Source organism: Heterodontus francisci, chromosome 5 (genome assembly GCF_036365525.1).
Source record: "Heterodontus francisci isolate sHetFra1 chromosome 5, sHetFra1.hap1, whole genome shotgun sequence".
Lineage (NCBI taxonomy): Eukaryota > Metazoa > Chordata > Chondrichthyes > Heterodontiformes > Heterodontidae > Heterodontus > Heterodontus francisci.
The window spans coordinates 154,863,921-154,885,670 of record NC_090375.1 but is presented as its reverse complement, the minus strand read 5'-3'; the positions used below and the strand labels follow the sequence as shown (position 1 = coordinate 154,885,670).

The 21,750-nt window shown below is 44.2% G+C and overlaps 1 protein-coding gene across 2 annotated transcripts in view; it reads right to left on the bottom strand.

Annotated features, from left to right (window-relative positions):
• stac (SH3 and cysteine rich domain) overlaps nt 1-21,750 on the bottom strand; it is a 152,403-nt gene that overhangs the window by 30,759 nt on the left and 99,894 nt on the right. For both annotated transcript variants that reach the window (XM_068032266.1, XM_068032268.1), the window contains one exon: nt 8,550-8,601. In XM_068032266.1, coding sequence (XP_067888367.1) covers nt 8,550-8,601 — 52 coding nt within the window. The remainder of the gene's footprint in view (nt 1-8,549; nt 8,602-21,750) is intronic.

Here is a 21,750-nt window from a genome sequence, read left to right as displayed (position 1 = left end):
AAGGATGGCAGATTTCCTTCCCTAAAGTACTTAAGTGAACCAGTTGGATTTTTATTCCAATCCAGTAGTTTCATACCTACCATTACTGATACTAGCTTTTTATTCCAGATATATATATTTAATTAACTGAATTCAAATTCCCCAACTGCCATGGTGATCTTGATTATTAGTACAGGCCTCTGGATTACTAGTCCAGTCGCACAACTACTATACTACTGTTCTCAGATGTATGCAAAAATTCCAAGGCTGCAAAAACTTGGACAGTATGCCCTTAACTGGCCTTAAACAGGGCCTCAACAGACTAAGCACAACTTACTCTCAGATTTTGATCACTACACGAGTTGCACAGATAGAGTTTAAGAAGAAGAATTATAAGTGACCAAAGGCTCCAATAGGCACAATCCACACCAACGCCCAATTTACATGTGACCATTAAATGTTGGAGAACCGCTGTTGAGGTAGCCTTTGGAGAATTGGTTTGTCTATTAAAAACCCGAATAGCATTTTATCTTCTCCTTTACAGATGAAAGATATATCAACTGTGCTTCAAAGTGTTTTAAACTAACCAAAATTCAGCATTTTGGATGCAAAAATTCCAACCAGGTGAGAAAGGTATCTAAGGTTCCCTCTCAGCCTTCACCTGGTCTAACTGTAACAGGTTTAATTTTAAACACACCGTGTTTTTAGCTCCCCCTTGGTGAATCCTTGTTTGCCACTTTCCAATTATAAGGCAAAGAAACCAGCACAAACAGGTTTTCTTAGGTTTAAAGAAGAAAAGTTGAAATTTATTAAACTCTAATTTGGTAAATGCCTATGGAGACACAACGCGCCCACGCTAGCATGCATATGTGATACACACATGCAAATAAAGACAGCAAAGAGTAGAAGGAAAATAAAGTGGAAAAATGTGAGGCAATAGAGAGATAGAGCACTGAAACAGGCTCTTCGGCCCACCGAGTCTGTGCCAACCATCAACCACCCATTTATGCTAATCCTACATTAATCCCATATTCCCTACCACATCCCCACCTTCCCTCAATTCCCCTACCACCTACCTACACTAGGGGCAATTTACAATAGCCAATTCACCTATCAACCTGCAAGTCTTTGGCTGTGGGAGGAAACCGGAGCGCCCGGCGGAAACCCACACGGTCACAGGGAGAACTTGCAAACTCTACACAGGCAGTACCCAGAACTGAACCTGGGTCACTGGAGCTGTGAGGCTGCGGTGCTAACCACTGCATGACTGTGCCACCCCATATCTGAAGAGTTTTTGTTATGGTTCTTTGAGCTCCCTATAGAGCCCTTGATTGGAGTTAGATCTTGCTTTTCGTTGGGGCCTAGTATTCTTCTTAAACCTTGTTTGCTGTAGGAGACTTTTCTCTCTTGGGGTTCATGTGTCTTCAGTGGATTCAGAGGCTTGTGAGAAAGAGATGGGAGCAGACAGGAGATAGCTTCTCAGACCAGGAGCAAACAGTCTTGTCTTAGTTTAAACTCTCTGTGGCTAGTTCAAAAGAAAACCCTGGAACAGGCAGTTAGTTATGTGACCAGCTGGTCTAACCAGTCCTGGCCCTTGTGGATTGTATCCTCCTTAGCAGGCCCTGGAATGCACTTCCTCACCTTCGATGTCTGTTAGTATGTAAATGTTTTTTCCAGCCACGGCTGATCTATTTAACAAGTTATTTCCTCGCTCCAACAACAGTTAAAAATCAATGTTGATGACAAAATTAATGTGCTTCATTCTTGGCAGGTGGGGGCCTCGCATGACACATTCCACACTTGTAGGCTTGGGGAGGGGGGAGAACACATTTGAAATGATTACACACAATTTTTAATTTGCAGCCTACAGCCCTCTCTGGAATGATCTTATAGTCAACATGATAAGGTTGAAATCCTCTATTTCCTACTAGGTATATAGCATATGAGCATATCATTGTGCAAAGATGAGTGGCAGGTCAGATGATTGGTCAGAATATCAAGAATGGCAGAGAATGCTAAAAGGTTAATCAGGAGAAATAAATTAGAGTATGAGAGGAAGCTAGCTAGAAATGTAAAAACAGATAGCAAGAGTTTCTACAGGTATTTAAAAAGGAAAAACGTAATGTGAGTGTTGGTCTTCTAGAGAGTGAGAATGGGGAGTTAATAGTGGATAATAAGGAAATGGCGGATGAAATGAACAAATATTTTGCTTCTGTCTTCACTATAGAGGATAAAAAAATATTCCGACAATAGTTATAAATTAAGAGGTGGAAGAAAGAGAGGTACTTGGTGAGATTACAATCACCAGGGAAGCGGTACTGACCAAACTGATGGAACTGTGGACTGACAAGTCCCCGAGTCCTGATGGACTTCATCCTCGGGTCTTAAAAGAGGTGGCTAATGAGGTAGTAGATGCATTGGTGTTAATTTTTCAAAATTCACCAGATTCTGGTAGGTTCCATCAGACTGGAAAGTAGCAAATATAAACCCCTCTATTCAAGAAGTGTGAGTGGGTGGGGGAGGGGGGGGTGCAAGGGGGAGACAGAAAACAGGTAACTATAGGCCAGTTAGCTTGACGTGTGTTGTGGGGAAGGTGTGGAATCGATCATTAAGGAGGCCATAGCTGGGCACTTAGAAAAACTCAAGGTAATTAGGAATAGTTGGCATGGTTTTGTGAAAGGGAAATCATGTTTAACCAATTTATTGGAGTTCTTTGAAGGAGTGACATGTGCTGTGGATAAAGGGGAGCCTGTTGATGTACTGTACTTGGATTTCCAGAAGGCATTTGACATGGTGCCACATAAAAGGTTATTGCGCAAAGTAGGAGCTCATGGTGTAGGGGGTAACATCTTAGCATGGATAGAAGATTGGCTGGCTGGCTGAAAACAGAAAGTATGCATAAATGGGTCCTTTTCTGATTGGTAGGATGTGACAAGTGGAGTTCCGCAGGGGTCTGTGCTGGGGCCTCAACTTTTTACAATTTATATCAATGACTTCGACGAGGGGAGCGATGGCATGGTAGCTAAATTTGCAGATGACACAAAGATAAGTAGGAAAGTATTTTGTGAAGAGGACACAAGGAGGTTGTAGAACAATATAGATAGGTTGAGAGTGGGCAAAAAACCTGCAGATGGAGTATAATGTGGGAAAATGTGAAGTTGTTCACTTTGGCAGGAAGAATAAAAAAGCAGAGCATTTCTTTAACTGGGAATGACTGCATTATTTTGAGGTGCAGAGGGATCAAGGTGTTCTCGTGTATGAGTCACAAAAGGTTAGTATACAGGTGCAGCAAGTAATAAAGAAGGCTAATGGAATACTATCCTTTATCATGAGAGGAATTGAAAATAAAAGTAAGGATGTTATGCTTCAGTTTTTCAGGGCATTGGTGAGACCACATCTTGAATACAGGGTGCAGTTTTGGTCCCCTTATTTAAGGAAGGATGTAAATGTGTTGGAGGCAGTTCAGAGGAGGTTTACGAGATGGATACCTGGAATGAGCGGGTTGTCTTATGAGGAAAGGTTGGACAGACTGGGCTTATTTTCACTGGAGTTTAGAAGAGCAAGGGGAGACTTGATTGAAGTATATAAGATCCTGAATGGTCTTGACAAGGTGGATGTGGAAAGGATGTTTTCTCTTGTGGGTGAGTTCAGAACTAGGGGGCACTGTTTGAAAATTAGGGGCCGCCCTTTTAGGACAGAGATGAGGAGAAATTGTTTCTCTCAGAGGGTTGTGCGACTTTGGAACTCTCTGCCTCAGAAGGTGGAGGCGAGGTCATTGAATATTTTTAAGGCGGAGGTAGATAGATTCTTGTTAGGCAAGGGAATCAAAGGTTATTGGGGGTAGATGGGACAGAAACAGATCAGCCATGATCTTATAGAATGGTGGAACAGGCTCGACGGGCTGAATGGCCTACTTCTGCTCCTAATTCATATGATTGTCTGGTCGTATGCGTAATCGATTTGAAAAAGAAAATTAATTAAAACGTTTTTTTCTCTCAGTGATAGTTTATTTGTTGCTACTGGAAGAAAAAGGTTTTAAAATATAAAGAGAAATAATTAATTTCCAATTGTCTCTTTTTAGAAGAGAAAGGGGTGAATTTTTTTCTTTAGTATGTGGCATAATCTGGTGGAGTGGATCTCCATCGGATATAGAACTCAAACAAATTCCATTTTTTGAAATCCACAGAAATGAGAATTGGGCGGGTCCTACAACAATCGGGTAAACAGATTATCACCCTTGGAGTGAAGGCAAAATTTCACTGCAATAAGGGCAATACCCATTTTCATTGCCAGCTCCAAAAATATTTGGAAATGCAGCAAATCAAATCTCAAAAAATTTTGGGATACATCTAGAAAATAAATGCAAATGCAACATTTAAATTTCGCCTTAGAGTGGAATATGGAAAAACGATTTCCTCTGGTTGGGGAGTCAGTGACAAGGAGTAATCAATTTAAAACTGTTGCTAAGAATTAGGAGAGCGGTTTGGTGAAAACCTTTACAAAAGCATTGGAACATTGAATGTTTTGCCGCAGGGAAATGTTGAGGGAAGGATAGCAACAGAGAAAGATACTGGCACATGGGCAGAGAATGGAACAGTGGGATTATTTTTGGATTGTTTTAGCAAGGATCTGAGATAGTCTAAGATGGAATGAATAGCTTCCTATGCTGTAAAATTCTATAGTTCTAAGGTAAGGGAGACTGATGCAGAGGCTCTCAAAACAAATTTTTTCTCCTGAGTTCTGCACATGGCCCTTACAACAGTCATTGCAATGGATTCACCAATTCAAACCTCCAATTATGTTCAGTCAGTGCTCTGATACCATTTTCCATATTGCTGGCATTTGTTCTGATCAGCATATTAAAGATGGACGGTCTAACTGCAATCCATAAGTGAAGTAGTTTGTTGTTATTGTGTGCAGTGAGTGTGTTCAGAGTAATGAGGGGCTGTTTTTATTCCACCTTGTGACTCATGAGCTTGGCGTGGCATGATCTGCCTCACGCACAATAAAGTGATTCTTTAATGGAAGCAGTAAGTATGGTGTTTAGCTGCGATATTTCCTCATGAGCCATTTGTGATTCTACTGGCCTGCAACCTCCATGAGATGGTAAAGCTGAGGGCTCTTTATCTTGCCTGTACTGGCAGTATGAAGTTGTATGTTTCTGGGGATGTGCCTGGCATGGAGGGTCTTGTGGAAAATGCCATGAAAAATGCAAGTGAGATTTTGTTTTTATATATAAAGGCACTGAATAAAGCATAAGGAAGTGATGATGAAATAAAAACAGAAAATGCTGGTAATATTCAGCGGGTCTGGCAGCATTTGTGGAGAGACAGACAAAGTTAACATTTCAGGTCCATGACATTTCATCAGAACAACTCATTATAGAAATGTAGAATTACTGGGATGGCACCAAGGAGGCGAGGATTTAATTGTAAGGGATATGCAAAAATAAAGCCATTGGATCAGAGGTTAAGGGATAATCCAGTAGAAATGTTCAAATTTTGGAATGGTTTGAGAGGGTGATGAGTGAAAAATTATTTCCACTGGTGAGGCTCCTTTCTTCTCTTCAGGAGATTGATACTCCTCACCTCACTTGGTGTACTGACTGCAAAATGTAAACTAGATCCCTTTAAGACTGAAAAAGTTACGTGCTCTCAGCACTACCCACTTTGAGTCAGTGGCTTTGCTTGACTGCCCCTACACAAGGCCAACTGAAAACTCCAGTGCAAGGCCCAGATCCAGCATTTCGAGTTACAGCGGGAAACAGCTGGAATGGCCAGGTAATATTGGGGCCGCTGTATTTATGGCAAGCAACTCTCCTCAGACATATATCCATCTTGCAGTTATTCACCTGTTTCTGATTTTACACAATAAAGTGTTTGCAAAAGCATAGGGAGAGTAAGAAAAGAGGATGTAAACGAAAATTAATCTCATGGAATTACTGCCATGACATTTGAGAGCCGTGATTCAGAGCCTGTTGATGCGCTGTTTTCCCTCTGCTGTAAGTTACAGCTAAGTATTTACTTTATTGATTAATGCTTTTGGTGGTTATATTATTCTCTAGTGGTTACATTTTATCAGACAGAAATTGTCTTGTGTAACGCCTGTTTTTTAGGCACTACATGGGCTCCTAATGCTCGAAAATGGCATCTCAGAGGTACACGTACACCTTTAATGGGAAGTGTGCTGGACGCCATCTTGATAAAGGGGATTGCTTCCGCAGCCTTAATGCCTGTCAGCAGCATTCAGAGCAGGCAGATTTTGACATTAGTATGCAACGCTGATTTGATATCATTTTCGAATGCAATGCTCCAGCCTACGCTGTCTTATTTATGTACAGCTGAACACAATGTTAAACATTGTGAAGGACTTCCCACAAGCACTACTTAAAGGTATCATGCACTACCCACAGGTTGGCAGTTCCTGGATTCTATCTCCCAGTTGCTGATGCAATTGCACGTATTTTTGGAGCTTTCCTATTATTGCCTCAACTTTCAATAGTCTATAGGGAATGGTCTGGCCGGTGCTGAAGTACTTTCTTGTTCATTTCAAAGCTTGTGCTGAAACAGTTGCTTCCAGACACGGGTGGTCTGTTGTTCAATTCCAAGAAGGCGGCCTATGACCAGGAGAATGAAGAAAGGCCTCACAGAGCTGGACAAGCTGCTGGAGGAGAGGGCTCTTAAAGCAGGAGGCCAAATCTACTCAGGGTCTTTAGAGGGCAATTCTCTTACCTTAACTTCAGCAAGGACCAATGCTCGAGATGTTTTCGCTTCACTGAAGAGGTTGTGACTGAAATCTGCCATATGCTGCAGCCACAACTGCAGCCTCAAAGCAGGTCAAGGACTGCATTGCATGTGGCTATCAAGGTGACTGTGGCTCTTAATTTTTATGCATCTGACTCCTTCCAAGCTGTTACTCGAGATCTAAGCAACATCCCACAGTTTGCAAAGCACTATTGCATGAGGGAGATCACGGAAGTACTCTATACACGAGAGACAGCTTGATCTCATTCCCTTTTGCCAGAGACAAGCAGGCAGAGGGAGCACGATGGATGCATGGATTGCAGGTTTCCGCATGGTGCAGAGTGCCATTGTGCGCGCATATTGCCTTGAGTGCACCTCACGTAAACTCGGCCATTTTCATGAACCGAGAGGGATTCCACTCCCTCAATATGCAGCTGGTGCATGACCACAGGCAGAGCATCATGCAGGTCAATGCCCAGTATCCTGGCAGTAGTCATGATTCTTTCATTCTGCAGCAGTCCTTTGTGCCCCCTGTATTAAACCAACTTAACATGGCAAGTTCAAGGCTGGCTACTGGGTGACAAGGGTTATCCACAGATGACATGGCTCATGATTCTGGTCTGGAACCCATGCACACATATAGGGCAGAGTGATGGCCTACTGCCACAAGGAAGATTGTCCACTGCCTCGATTGCTCTGGAGGAGCCCTGCAGTACTCAGCTGAGCAGATATGAAGATTTGTGGTAAAATGCAGCATGCTGCACAGCCTGGCCATTATGAGGGAACAGTCCGATCAAATGAAAAGCAGAGGAGCAGGAACATGAGGAAGTGGAGAAAGAGGATGAAGTGTAACAAGAAGTGCAACAGGAAGTGGAAGAAGTGGACGTTTGTCTGGGGAATTTGACTTCACAGAAGGAGGCCAGCTCTCGCTTTCTGAAAGAGCTATCCACTTTGCCCCTTGCCATGCCGTTTCCCTGTATCCTTTTCAATGTTACTTTTTCAAATATTTATCCAATTCCCTTTTCAAAGCAATACTGAATTCTTTTTTCACAACTATTTCTAGTGGGGCACACCATATCCTACCAATCCTCTCCTAAACTAAAATACTAACATCTCAAAAGAAAACTGTCCCAAAATCTGTTGGTGAGTGATGTGATTTTGACACATATCAAAGATGATTTTTAGCAGTGAGCTTGGGTAATATGAGTCAAAGAGAACCAGCAGCAGTGCTATAGCCCTGCCCATGACCCCCATGCTCCATTAGTGCAGATTCCCCACTGGGAGTGTGTGATTGTCCTTAATATTTCCAGACTTTTTTCCTTACCCAACTACTGACAGATGTAAGGGACAATCCTCTGTGTGGTATTTGCAGCAAAAATATAAATGCAATAACACAGAATGCGCTCAAGATTTAGTTACCCATAACATACAAGGAAGTCTCTCCCCTCACCTTTGATCGGAGATGTCTGACATTACACAACCATCTTTATTTAGATTCAGATACCTTTATAGACCTAATGTTCCAAAGCACGCCTGGCTGGTACTGGAACTGTGTGGTTGGAACGACGGCATTTGTGTGTCTGTAACCTTATAATATTTTAATGCATTATTAACATGCTTTAGACTTTCTGGTTACCGAGGAGTAGAACTTTTATGGGGGTTGGATGGTGGGGGTGAGGCCAGTTCCTGATCTCCAGCCATGTATGCCATTTCCCTGGAATCTCCTCTCGGCTTCCGCCAAAGTTATGGAGGGAGATTGAGCCTCCAGGTGTTTATTAGCTGGTGGAATTATTTCTGATTACAGTGAACAAGATTAAGAAGCCTTACCTTCCACCATTCTTCATTAGAATCATCTAGCAGAAAAACTCTGTCTCCAGCCCTGTGATTTTAAGGAAAGAGATAATGTTAGCTTCTAAATGAACAGAACATTAAAACATCCTCAAATGTGAGAGAAGGAAGAATCCTGTTAATATTTAGCACGAATATTACTCCTCACCCAGCACATATCAAGTCTGACACTTCAGTACAATACTAAGGAAGTGTTGCGACTTTCAAATCAAATACCTGACTACTCAGAAGGATGTTACTAATCGAAGAATAGCATAGAGTTCTCCTGTTGACATGACCGGTGGTCTTTCCTCCATCAATACCAACAAAAATAAATTACTGAATCATTTATTCAATTGCTGTTCGTGGAATCTTGCTGTGCAAAAAATTAGCTGCTGGGCTTTGCTACAAAATACCAGTAACAGCACTTCAAAAGTGATATTTTAATTTGAAACTGCTTTGGGACATCCTGAGAATATGATAAGGTGCTAAATAAACGCAAATTCTTCACGTGGAGACCAAATGTGAATATCAGAAATACATTTTGCGTTTCAGAAAATGTTGGAAGTATTGACCGATTCTGAAGACTCACTGACTAAACGCACTGCGTAGTGTGAGATTGGCCAAACAGAACAGAAAGACCCCAGGTTTAATATTGGGTACATGTTGAGTTGAGTTAGCTAGGCTGCTGATGAGGATACCATAATTGGCGTCAGTGCTCCTTGACCAGTGATGGAAACAATCAGCAGAAGCGCCTGCCCATTTCCCCGACTATCAAATTCCCTACATTTCTGCATTTTCTTGTGCACCCCCCCCCACCACCCCTTGTGCAGCTGAGTCTTCCACAGTGCCATGGATTTGCTTCTGACTATATTCCCCTGAGGTATCATCACTTTCACTGGTATCCAACACTGAATAATGCTTTGTGAGTGTTACACTTAGAGGATTCCAGCACTATCTCCCCTTTTCTCCTAGTCTGCCTGGTGGTTACCCACTCCCTCTTCCCCTGAACTCACTGGAGCTGTGGGGTGACTAGCTCCTGAAATGTGCCATCCAGAAAACTCGCAGTTTCCCTAAATGTTATTTTCTGAATGAATTCTATCGAATTTGCATTGTAATGAATCAATACTAACTGTTTCTACTGCCTCCGAGGAGCCTCTTCCATCAATTGGCCAACTGCTCACTGGAATACTGTTTCCATAGATTAGTTTTGAATTTACCCCCACCCTGGCCACCCCCAAACCCCTGGCTCCTTGAAGCACAGGCTATGCCCATTGGTATTGTTCTGGTAGGGTAAAACAGCTCATTATCATCTACATTTTCTAGTTCCTTTAGAATACAAACAACAGCAATCATATCATCTTTCAAACATCTCTGTTCCACTGAGAGCATACCTAATTTATAAAAATATAAATACAAGTTCTTTCTTTTTATAGGTGCAGCTGGTGGGTGAGGCTCCTTACTGGTAGCAGCTGATTGGAAAATCAGCCCTGGTGTCTGGTTATGTTCAGCATCTCAAGTATATTGAAGTGCATTCTATGAGCTCATCTTAAACTCAACTGGTGAAGCAAAGACTAATGCTGTATATCTGTCTATTCTGACCTCTGTTTGTTTAGTATTACTTTCTGCTGAGCAATGGAACTTTCAAAGATGCTTGTAAAGTTTCCATTATAAATCACACTCAGGAGAACAAGCCAGTTACATCATAGTATTGGATAAAGTGACAATACATCTTACAATGAAACCTTGCAGCCACTCAAAACTCCAATCTCTGGAGCTCAAGCCGCATTAGTTTGAAATAGTGCCAAGAGGGGTTTTGAAAGGCGAAATTGGAACTGATGATACTTTGGAAACAGGGAAGATTAAATTGAAAGGGACCGGCTTCGTTTATATCAAACCAGCAAGCTGCAGCTGTTAACAGGTGTCTCAATGCAGCTCACCGGATGCAGGCTTGCTAATACTGAGATCTGCTAAGGACATGGGGTGGTCTTTCTGAAGCATTGCTCTCGGTTCAGTGGTTCACATGGTGGAGGGTATATTAGGAATTCTAGCTGCAAGACTGTGTGCCCACATAATTGCCCCTTTAAATTTCTGATATGTGCTCCTGTCACAGAAAGCTCTAAATGAAAAGCTCTGACTGTCTGCTGGATTCTCCTCTCAGTGAGGCACAACTTCTGCCTGCCGTCCGATACCCTGGAGCAGAGTTGGTCATTTCAGCAAGGCCGGATCCACCACCAAATGGCAGCCTGCTCAGAATATTAGGAACAAGAGTAGGCCATTCAGCCCCTCAATCCCTTGATACCCTTACCCAGCCAAAATCTTTCTATCTCAGTCCTGAAAGCTTAAATTGGCCCAGCATCCACAGCCTTTGGACAGAGAAAATTCCAAATTTCCAGCACCCGAGTGAAAAAGTGCTTCCAGATTTCACTCCTAAATTTCCCAGCTCTAATTTTAATATCATGTCCCTTTGTTCTTGATTTTCCACCAGAAGAAATAGTTTCTCTGTATCTACTCTATTAAATTATTTTAACATTCATTTTAAACACCTCGATCAGACCACCCCTCAGAGTCAAGGGACTACAAGCTAGGTTTAAGCAATCTGTCCTCATCTTTTAACACCTTAAGCCATAGTATCATTCTCTGCAGAATCTGCAACTCAGGTCACAAGATCCTGGTGGTGCAGCACCAGAGAGGTGACAGGGCCTTGGAAGGATGACTTAAGAGACCTAAAGAGGATTCCAAGAATTTTTGCTTTGACCTCAGCTGACATTGGTAGCAGAAGAAAACCCAGCCCATAAAGTTTATTTCAGTGCTTCAATCAGATTTGTACATTACCAGGCAACCTCTTAGCTTAGAGCTAAGCACAAATCCACTCAAAATTATGTGATAAAGTTGGTTAATTGGATTGTATCACAATTCAAAATAAACATCTCAGCCTTGAAGAGTGTTACAGTTTTCTTATTTATTCATTCATGGAATATATGAGTGTCACCAGCAATACCAGCATTTATTGAACATCTCTAATTGCCTTTGAGAAGGTGATGGTGAGCTGCATTCTTGAACCGCTGTTGTCTGTGTGTTGAAGGTACACCCACAGTGCTGTTAGGTAGGGGAAGTTTCAGGATTTTGATCCAGCGACGATGAAGGAACAGCGATATATTACCAAGTCTGCATGCTGCATGATTTGGAGGGGAACTTGAAGACAGTCATGGTCTCCTAAGCCTGCTGCCTTTGTCCTCCTAGGTCATGGATTTGGAAGGTCCTGCCGAAGAAGCCTTGGCAATTTGCTGCAGTGCATCTTGTAGACGATACACACTGTAGCCACAATGTGCCAATGGCAGGGGGAAAGAATGTTTAAGCTTGTGGATGGGATGCTGATCAAGTTAACTCCTTTATCCTGGATGGTGATGTTGCAGCTACACTCTTCCATGCAAGTGGAGAGTATTCCATCACACACCTGACTTGTGCCTTGTAGATGGACAGGCTTTGGGGAGTCAGGAGGTGAATCACTCATCACAGAATTCTCAGCATCCAAACTACTTTTGTAGTCACAGCATTTAGATGGCTGGCGTAGTTAAGTTTGTGGTCACTGGTGACCAGCTGGATGTTGATTCTGATGAAAGGTCACTGACCTGAAACTTTAACTGTTTCTCCTTCCACAGATGCTGCCAGACCTGCCGAGTATTTCCAGCGTTTTCTGTTTTTATTCCTGATTTCCAGCATCTGCAGTATTTTGCTTTTATTATTGTTGATTGTGGGGGGATTTGATGATAGTAATGCTGTTGAATGCAGTACTAAAATATATCAGTCAGGTACGAAAAATAATCAAAAAGCCTAATCGAATGTTAGCCTTTTTAACAAGCGGGCTAGAATATAAAAGAGAGGAAGTTTTGCTATAGTTATACAAAACAAGTTAAACCACGTCTTGAGTACTGTGTATAGTACTGGGCAACACAACTTAGAAAGGACATATTAGCCTTGGAAGGAAGGCATTGCAGATTCACCAGAAAGATAGAGTCATAATGGTAAAGGAGGCCATTCAGTCAGTCGAGTCCATGCCAGCTCTCTGTACAACAATCCAGTCAGTCCCATTCCCCTGCTCTATCCCCGTAGCCCTAAAAGTTTATTTCCCTCAAGTGCCCATCCAATTTCCTTCTGAAATCACTGATTGTCTTCACTTCCACCACTCTCATAGGCAGAGAGTTCCAGGTCATTACCACTCACTCCATAAAAAAATTCATCCTCACATCCACTGCGTAATAAAGTTCTTCCTCACATCCTCCTATCTTTTGCCCAAAATCTTAAATATGTGTCCCCTAGTCCTTGTGCCATCAGCTAATGGGAACTGCTTTTATTTGTCTACTTTATCTAAACCTGTCATAACCTTGTACAACTTTACCAAATCTCCCTTCAACTTCCTTTGCTTCAAGGAGAACTTCAGTTTTTTAAAAATTCATTCATGGGATGTGGGCATCACTGGCTAGGCCAGCATTTATTGCCTATCCCTAATTGCCCTTGAGAAAGTGGTGGTGAGCTGACTTCTTGAACCGCTGCAGTCCATGTGAGGTAGGGACACTCACAGTGCTGTTAGGAAGGGAGTTCCAGGATTTTGACCAGCGACAGTGAAGGAATGGTAATATAGTTCCAAGTCAGGATGATGTGTGACTTGGAGGGGAACTTGCAGGTGGTGGTGTTCCCATGCATTTGCTGCCCTGTCCTTCTAGTTGGTAGAGGTCATGGGTTTGGAAGGTGCTGTCTAAGGAGCTGAAGTGCATCTTGTAGATGGTACACACTGTTGCCACTGTGCGCCGGTGGTGAAGGGAGTGAATATTTGTGAATGGGGTCACAATCAAGTGGGCTGCTTTGTTCTGGATGGTGTCGAGCTTCTTGAGTGTTGTTGGAACTGCGCCCATCCAGGCAAGTGGAGACTTTTCCATTACACTCCTGACTTGTGCCTTGTAGATGATGGACAGGCTTTAGGGGGGTCAGGAGGTGAGTTACTCGCCGCAGGATTCCTAGCCTCTGACCTGCTCATGTAGCCACGGTATTTATATGGCTACTCCAGTTCAGTTTCTGGTCAATGATAACTCCTAGAATGTTGATAGTGGGGGCTTCAGTGGTCGTAATGCCATTGAATGCCAAGGGGAGATGGTTAGATTCTCTCTTGTTGGAGATGGTCATTGCCTAGCACTTGTGTGGCATGAATGTTACTTGTCACTTATCAGCCCAAGCCTGGATATTGCCCAGGTCTTGCTGCATTTCTACACGGACTGCTTCAGTATCTGAGGAGTCGCGAATGGTGCTGAACATTGTGCAATCATCAGCGAACATCCCCACTTCTGACCTTATGATTGAAGGAAAGTCATTGATGATGCAGCTGAAGATGGTTGGGCCTAGGACACTACCCTGAGGAACTCTTGCAGTGATGTCCTGGAGCTGAGCGGATTGACCTCCAACAACCACAACCATCTTCCTTTGCGCTAGGTATGACTCCAACCAGCGGAGAGTTTTCCCTTGATTCCCATTGACTTCAGTTTTGCTAGGGCTCCTTGATGCCATACTCAGTCAAATGCCGCCTTGATGTCAAGGGCAGTCACTCTCACCTCACCTCGATTTCAGCTCTTGTGTCCATGTTTGAACCAAGGCTGTAATGAGGTCAGGAGCTGAGTGGCCCTGGCAGAACCCAAACTGAGTGTCACTGAGCAGGTTATTGCTAAGCAAGTGAGGCTTGATAGCACTGTTGATGACACCTTCCATCACTTTACTGATTATTGAGAGCAGACTGATGGGGTGGTAATTGGCTGGATTGGACTTGTCCTGCTTTTTGTGTACAGGACATACCTGAGCAATTTTCTACATTGCGGGGTAGATGCAAGTGTTGTAGCTATACTGGAACAGCTTGGCTAGGGGTGCAGCAAGTTCTGGAGCACAGGTCATCAGCACTATTGCCGGAATATTGTCAGGGCCCATAGCCTTTGCAGTAACCAGTGCCTTCAGTCGTTTCTTGATAACACGCGGAGTGAATCGAATTGGCTGAAGTCTGGCATCTGTAATGCTGGGGACTTCAGGAGGAGGCCTAGATGGATCATCAACTTGGCATTTCTACAACCTAATCTTGTAACTAAAATCCCCCCATCCCTGGAACCATTCTGGTAAATCGCCTCGGCATCCTTTCAAGGACCCTCACATCCTTCCTGAAATGTGGTGACCAGAACTGGAAATAATACTCTAGCAGTGGCCTAACCAGAACTTTCTAAGGGTTCAGCATAACATCCCTGCTTTGTACTCAATGCCTCTATTTATGAAGCCCAAAATCCCATATGCTTTGCTAAATCCTCTTTCAATATGTCCTACAAAACATCAATGCACATGCTAGTCAAGGACGTGAAAGGATATGGAGCCAAGGCAGGTGAATGGAATTAAGGTACTGATCTCCTTGAACAGTGAAACAGGCTTAATGGCCTACTCTGTTCCTCTGTCCTTATCATCCTAGAGAGTAAAGTTAACCCTGGCTTCTTTTCTGTACTACTCAATGTTCCTTAAACCCTTTTCCCCTGCCCCCTTCAACCTCACCTTCAACAATCACTGCAAGCATCTCCTGGACCTCTATCGCTGAGATGCTGATGATTTTTCAGCTGCCTCTATTACTTCCATACCAGGTTCCCCTTGCCGAGCAGGATAAGGCTCCCCATAGGCTCCTTTCATCCTAACTTTGATCCTGCATCTTTCTCTCCTGATGCCCTGTTTTTGCTCAGCATGTCCATGAGACCCACTTCCTTCTCCCATGACTACATTCCCACTAAACCACCGTTCACACAACTTCTCTTCCTGGCCCCCATGTTAGCTGAGATTACAAATAGTCCCCTCTCCTCAGGTACTCTATCTCTGCCTTTAAAACCAACATCTCACCCTTTCCTCATAAAGCTCTTAGAAACTATCGTCCCATCTTCATTCTCCCTTTCCTCTCCAACGTCCTCGAACATGTCGTCACCTCGAAAATCCAAGTCTATCTTTCCTGCAGATCTAAGCTTGAATCTCTCCAATCATGTTTCTGCCCCTGCCACAATACTAAAATGGCCCTACTCAAAGTGACAAGTGATTCACAAATTTCCAACATGGCAGTATAAAGGAGTGGAGTACAGAGAAACCAGTGGCAGTATGAAGGAGAGGCCCTGAGAGACAGCACAGTGAGACCAGCGGCAGTGTAAAGGCCTGAGAGAGAGAGCGCACAGCGAGACTGGCGGCAGTGTAAAGGCCTGAGAGAGAGCACAGTGAGACCGGCAGCAGTGTAAAGGCTTGAGAAAGAGCACAGTGAGACTGGTGGCAGTGTAAAGGCCTGAGAGAGCGCACAGCGAGACTGATGGCAGTGTAAAGGCCTAAGAGAGAGCACAGTGAGACCGGCAGCAGTGTAAAGGCCTGAGAGAGAGAGCACAGTGAGACCGGCGGCAGTGTAAAGGCTTGAGAGAGAGCACAGTGAGACTGGTGGCAGTGTAAAGGCCTGAGAGAGCGCACAGTGAGACTGACGGCAGTGTAAAGGAGCGGGACCGAGAGGAAGGTGCCGACCGCCTGCATTCTAAAGTAAATCAAAGTGTGACGTCACAGAAGATAAGTGATTGGTGAGGATTTTTCTCTTTTCTCTCTCTAAGCTAGGGTATTGGTTCAAATTAGGAGCTGGGAAATTAAAAATATTCAATTGGGGTAGTGTAACAGTAAGTTTTGTAATAAGATTATAAGCACAGAGTAGGAATAGAGGTATTAATTACAACTGATTGTTTAAAAAGGGAATAGAAGGTTTTTGTTTTACATCACGGATGTGCAGGTATAAGCGATTGCTTGCAATTCCTGCGCCATGTGGGAACTTCAGAACACTTTGTGTGTCTTGGGCGACCACGTGTGTAGGAAGTGTCTCCAGCTGCTTCCGCTCGAGCTCAGGATTTCTGAGCTTGAGGAGCAGCTGGAATCACTGCAAAGCATCACGGAGCAGGAGAGTTTCCTGGATCATATGTTCCAGGAGGTGGTCACCCCATGGGCAGTACGAGTTCAGGATAGTACGTGGGTGGCCATCTGGAAGAGTAGGAAGAGGGAGACAGTGCAGGAGTCTTCAGGGTGTGTGCAGCTCTCAAACTGGTACTCAGCTTGGAGACTGCTGGGAGTCACAAGACCTTGAAGGACTGCAGTCCAGACCATGGAACCAGTGGGTTTGGGATTGTACAGGAAGGAGCAGCAAAGTGCAGAAATGCAGTTGTTGTTATACATGATTCCATAGGCATTTCTGTAACCGTTATCATGAGTCCCGCATGGTGTGTTGCCTCCCTGGTGCCTAGGTAAAGGACATCATGGAGACGGTGCAGGATATTCTGCAGGGGAATGGTAGTGAGCCAGAAGTTGTGGTACATGTTGGCACCAACAACATAGAGAGAGCAGGTATTGAGGTCCTATGGTCAGATTTTCAGGAGCTAGGGGGGAAGTTAAAGAGTAGGACATTGAAGGTAGTAATGTCTGGATTACTCCCAGTGCCACACACTAGCAACAGTAGAAATAGGAAGATAGAGAGGATCAATACATAGCTTGAAGCAAGGGGGAGCTTCAGATTTCTGGGGCATTGGGACCAGTTTTGGGGCAGAAGGCACATATTCAAAAGGGACAAGTTGTACCTCAACAGGACTGGGACCAATGTCCTCATGGGGAAATTCACTAGTGTAGTTGGGGAAGGTTTAAACTAAATTGCCAGGGGTATGGGCACCAGCATACAGAAGTACAAAAGAGAAGCATAAAGAGAGAGTGTTAGACAGTACTAGAGATGTGAGTAATTCCGTATTAGGTGGGAGCAGACTGAGTAGGACTATGAGGAATGCAAAGACAGGATTACAATGCATGTTTGCGAACACACAAAGTGTGGTCAATAAGGTTGATGAGTTACAAACACAAATAGCAGAATGGGAATATGATGTAGTGGCAATAATGGAACCATGGCTTAAAAATGGCGAGGTCTGGCTTAATCTGCAAGGATATAAAGTGTTCAGAAAAGAGAGAAGGGAAAAAGGGAGGAGAGGTGTCAGTACGGAGTAGGAAAGGGAGGATTTCCTTCAGGGGGCAAGGACAGAATCCATTTGGTTAAAGTTGAGAAGCAAAAAGGGTATGACCACACTACTAGGAACATTCTATGGGCCTCCAAATAGGGGACACAGATTGAAGATTTTGGGTAAGAGATGCAGGGGGAATATGAGGTAGAACTTTTTTTTTTTTACACAGCGGGTGTAATCAGCCTGCTTGCAGGGAAGCCATAAAATTCCGGCCTACGACTCCACACCAGACAGGCAATGTGGAAGTGAAAATTGCCTTTGGACATCAGCCGGGAATATTGTAAGCCAGTGGTTCCTGTGACCACATCTTAGCTGAAATCAACCACTCTCAGTTCAGTTTTCCTCATCAGCACTGGCTCTGCTTTGTCTCATTTAGTGATTAGGTCGTCCTTAATATTGTTTTTTTACCAACCTGAACTGACTTTAAACAACTAAAATTAATAAAGAATTTGCATTTATATAGCATCCTGCACAATCTCAGGAAGTCCCAAAGTGCTTCAGAATCAATGAAATACTTTTGAAGTATAATCATTGCTGTAATGTTGGAAAATGCAACAGCCAAATTGTGCACAGCAAGGCCCCACAAACAGCAATGGGATCTAAGAATAGACAATTAATTATTGATTGAGGGATATAAGTTGGTGAGGACATTGAGACAACTGCCCAGCTCTTCTTCAAATGGGGTCCTGAGACCTTTTATATCCACCTGAACAGATAGGCAGGACTTTGGTTCAATGTCCCATCTAGAAGGTGGCACCTCCATAATTTAAGACTGCTTCATACTACACTGAAGTGCCAGCTGATATGACAGATATAAGTCCTGGAGTGGGGCTTGAACCCACAATGCTGTGAATGAGGGATGAAACAGTGCTGTCACTGAGCCAAGGCTGTATTCCACAGATTATGTTAACAAGATTATTGTACATAAGATTGGAATTAAAGAGAGAAAGGAGTTTACAGGGGCTAAATCACCTTCTCTTGATCCACATTGCTCTTATGTTTAAAGGCTATATAACTAGATGTGAGAGCCTGCAACATGTGGTGGTACCTCAGCATGTGAAATAACTCATTCCTGATGACGAAGAATGGTCAAGTTATTTGGGAGTGACAACTTGGAAGGCATGTGGCCTTCACAGATGGTAGGACAGAGTTTGTGCTGTGTGCAATAGTGTAATTGTTTGATTAGGTGCTGCAGTAGGGAGCTCCACTCACTGGAAACAGATATTGCTTCTTCAGTGCAACTTGAACACATGGGCTGAAATTTCCCGGTCCCGCGGAGACAGGTTTGGAGGTGGGACTGGGAGCAACATGAGAAAATCTCTTGTTGGGACAGTTCCCCAACATGGTCTCATCTTGAGCGATCTTGAAATGGGATCTGACCGGCACCAACTATCTGCCCAGCAGTGGTGGGTAGCTAATTAAGCTATTAAGTGGCCACTTAGGGTCAAATTGATGTTGCCGCCGGGATCTTCCCAATGGCAGACAGGCCCATGCAGAGGCCAAAGCTGGGCCATTGCTTGCAGTCAACCTCCTGGTGGCAGAATGGGGGTCCAGCAAGGCCTCCTTTAATTCCCCCTCCTTCCCAGAACCATGGGTACCAGAAGGCCACAGCAGCGACTACAGGCCATCCAGTGGAGGGGTTGCTCCTCCATAATGATGGCCTGAAAGTTGTGGCCACACATTTTTTTTACACTTTTATAATTCTTCAGAGGGCACACATCTTGAGACACACTCATGTTCTCCTACCTGCATTGTCAGTGCCCACCTCTCCTGGTGGGGCTCCAGGCCGGATATCGCTGCAGGCCCTCTGATTAGGCCTGCCAGTTCCCGGGTCTGCCCAGCTTCCTTAATTGGACAGGGCTCCTGGAGGCGCTTCTTAATTGGCTGCCTCCAGGCAGATTGCCACCGACGTCCTGCCATGGCCACTTCTGGGTTCCTGACCCAGAATTGAGCCCGATGTTGTGGTCCTGACAATCTTGGCAAAATCCAGTCCATTGTGCCTGAATTTCCCACCAGAAAAGGCACAAAGCTGAATTTGGAAAATTAGCTCTCATATTATTTATACAATAGGTTCATGATGGCTACACAATGAACAAGTGCACGTTACAATTCAGTACCTGTATATAAAAATGTATTTACTCCTAATGTACCATCTGCTCTTTACACAAATCACGAGGAACCCAATGAACTTGTAACTGAACCATAAGCTGCATCAAACATCATCACACTCACTTGGAACACACACCAGCTTAGATTAACACGATGTAGAATTCTGGCACTCAGGGGCAGTAACTGAGTATTGGTGAGGAAAGAGCACCAGTGGTGGTGATTGATGAAGGCTCATCTGGTACAGGGCTGGGGTATAGCATAATGCATGCCCCCCTTTCTGCCTGTGAGCTTTCACATGGAAAGTGGCATAGTATCAGGTCCATAGTGAGAGTCATTTGTCGACATTTAAATGATGGTGTGAGGTAGTGTGGATGAGTCCAACATCCAGTAATGGCTCACACTTGTGGCATGGACACTTGGGCAAAGTTGGGAGTGCTAATGGCACCTATGGAACTGTACCAAGCATTCTAACAGTTTGTGTCTCACTATTTCAGACTCACCCACTCCCTATCTGTTCCTTTTTGTTTATTTCCAAAATATACTTTATTCATAAAAGTCTGTAAAAAAATACATTACAAAAACAGTTCGAAACAGCACCAAGTCAAAAAATACAAACAGTGCAGAGGAGGTCAGTTTCCTTCAATACAGGAGTGAGTTGCCTCACAACCCTTCCATTTCATTTTTCATGCCATATACATTTTACAGCAAACGAAAATTTTCCCGATACAGTTCGAGGGGTTTCCCATGGATCCAGCCCCTCAGTTCAGCTTGGTGGGAGGACCTTACACAGTGGTCTTTCCCCATTGAGCCTTTGCTGCGGCTGCCTCAAGCTTTAGTGCGTCCTTCAGCACGTAGTCCTGGACCTTGGAATGTGCCATTCTGCAACATTCGGTCGTGGACAACTCTTTGTGTTGGAAGACCAGCAAGTTTCGGGCAGAACAAAGGGCGTCTTTCACTGAATTGATAGTCCTCCAGCAGCAGTTGATGTTTATCTCGGTGTGCGTCCCTGGGAACAGCCCGGAGAGCACAGACTCCTGTGTTACAGAGCTGCTTGGGATGAACCTCGACAAAAACCACTGCATCTCTTTCCACAGTTGCTTTGCAAAGACACATTCCAGAAGGAGGTGGGCAACTGTCTCTTCCTCACCACAGCCACCGTGAGGGCATTGTGCGGAGGGGGTGAGACTTCGGGCGTGCAGGAAGGATCTGATGGGGAGGGCTCTTCTCACCACCAGCCAAGTGACATCTTGGTGCTTGTTTGAAAGTTCTGGTGATGAGGCATTCCGCCAAATGACTTTGGCAGTCTGCTCGGGGAACCATCCGACAGGATCCACCATCTCCTTTTCCCGTAGGGCCTTGAGAACATTCTGTGCAGACCACTGCCTGATGGATCGGTGGTCAAAGGTGTTTTTCCACAGAAACTGCTTAGGTGAAGTGGGGTTACAGGGGACAGGATCATTAGACCAGGATGCAGTGACACAATTCAGTCCCCATTTTAAAGGCACATATTCTGCCCTTATTTTTAAACTGTACTTTTATTTTATTATTTATTGCTAAATTGAAAAATCCTATCGCAATTTGGGAGGTGGAATCTTGTCCACTTAGTCCCTGCCGAATGGCATGACCATTGTCAGACTAACAGATTTGGATGCCTTGCAGTTGCTCTTCCCCAGAGCAATCTTATTGTCATCCTGCCTCTGGGCTCCCTGACCAATCAGGGAGGGTGGGTAGGATGACTCTTCCATTCTGTCAAGGGAAAGATTTCTAATTAAAGGGACCACGTCATGGGCTACAGGGGCTCACCAGTACTTGGAGTTTTGAGACTGCAGCAACCACAGGAATGGAGAAGAGACCTGGGAAGACGTCCCCCAGGGCCTCTCACTCTTATCTTGAGATCCTGCTGTGGGATAGAGGGGCTGCAGTGAGGAGATCTTTCCCTAGGATGGGAGGGAGAGAATAACCTCTCCAACCAAGCAGGCATGGAGGGAAGTGGCCGAGGAAGTCAGCAG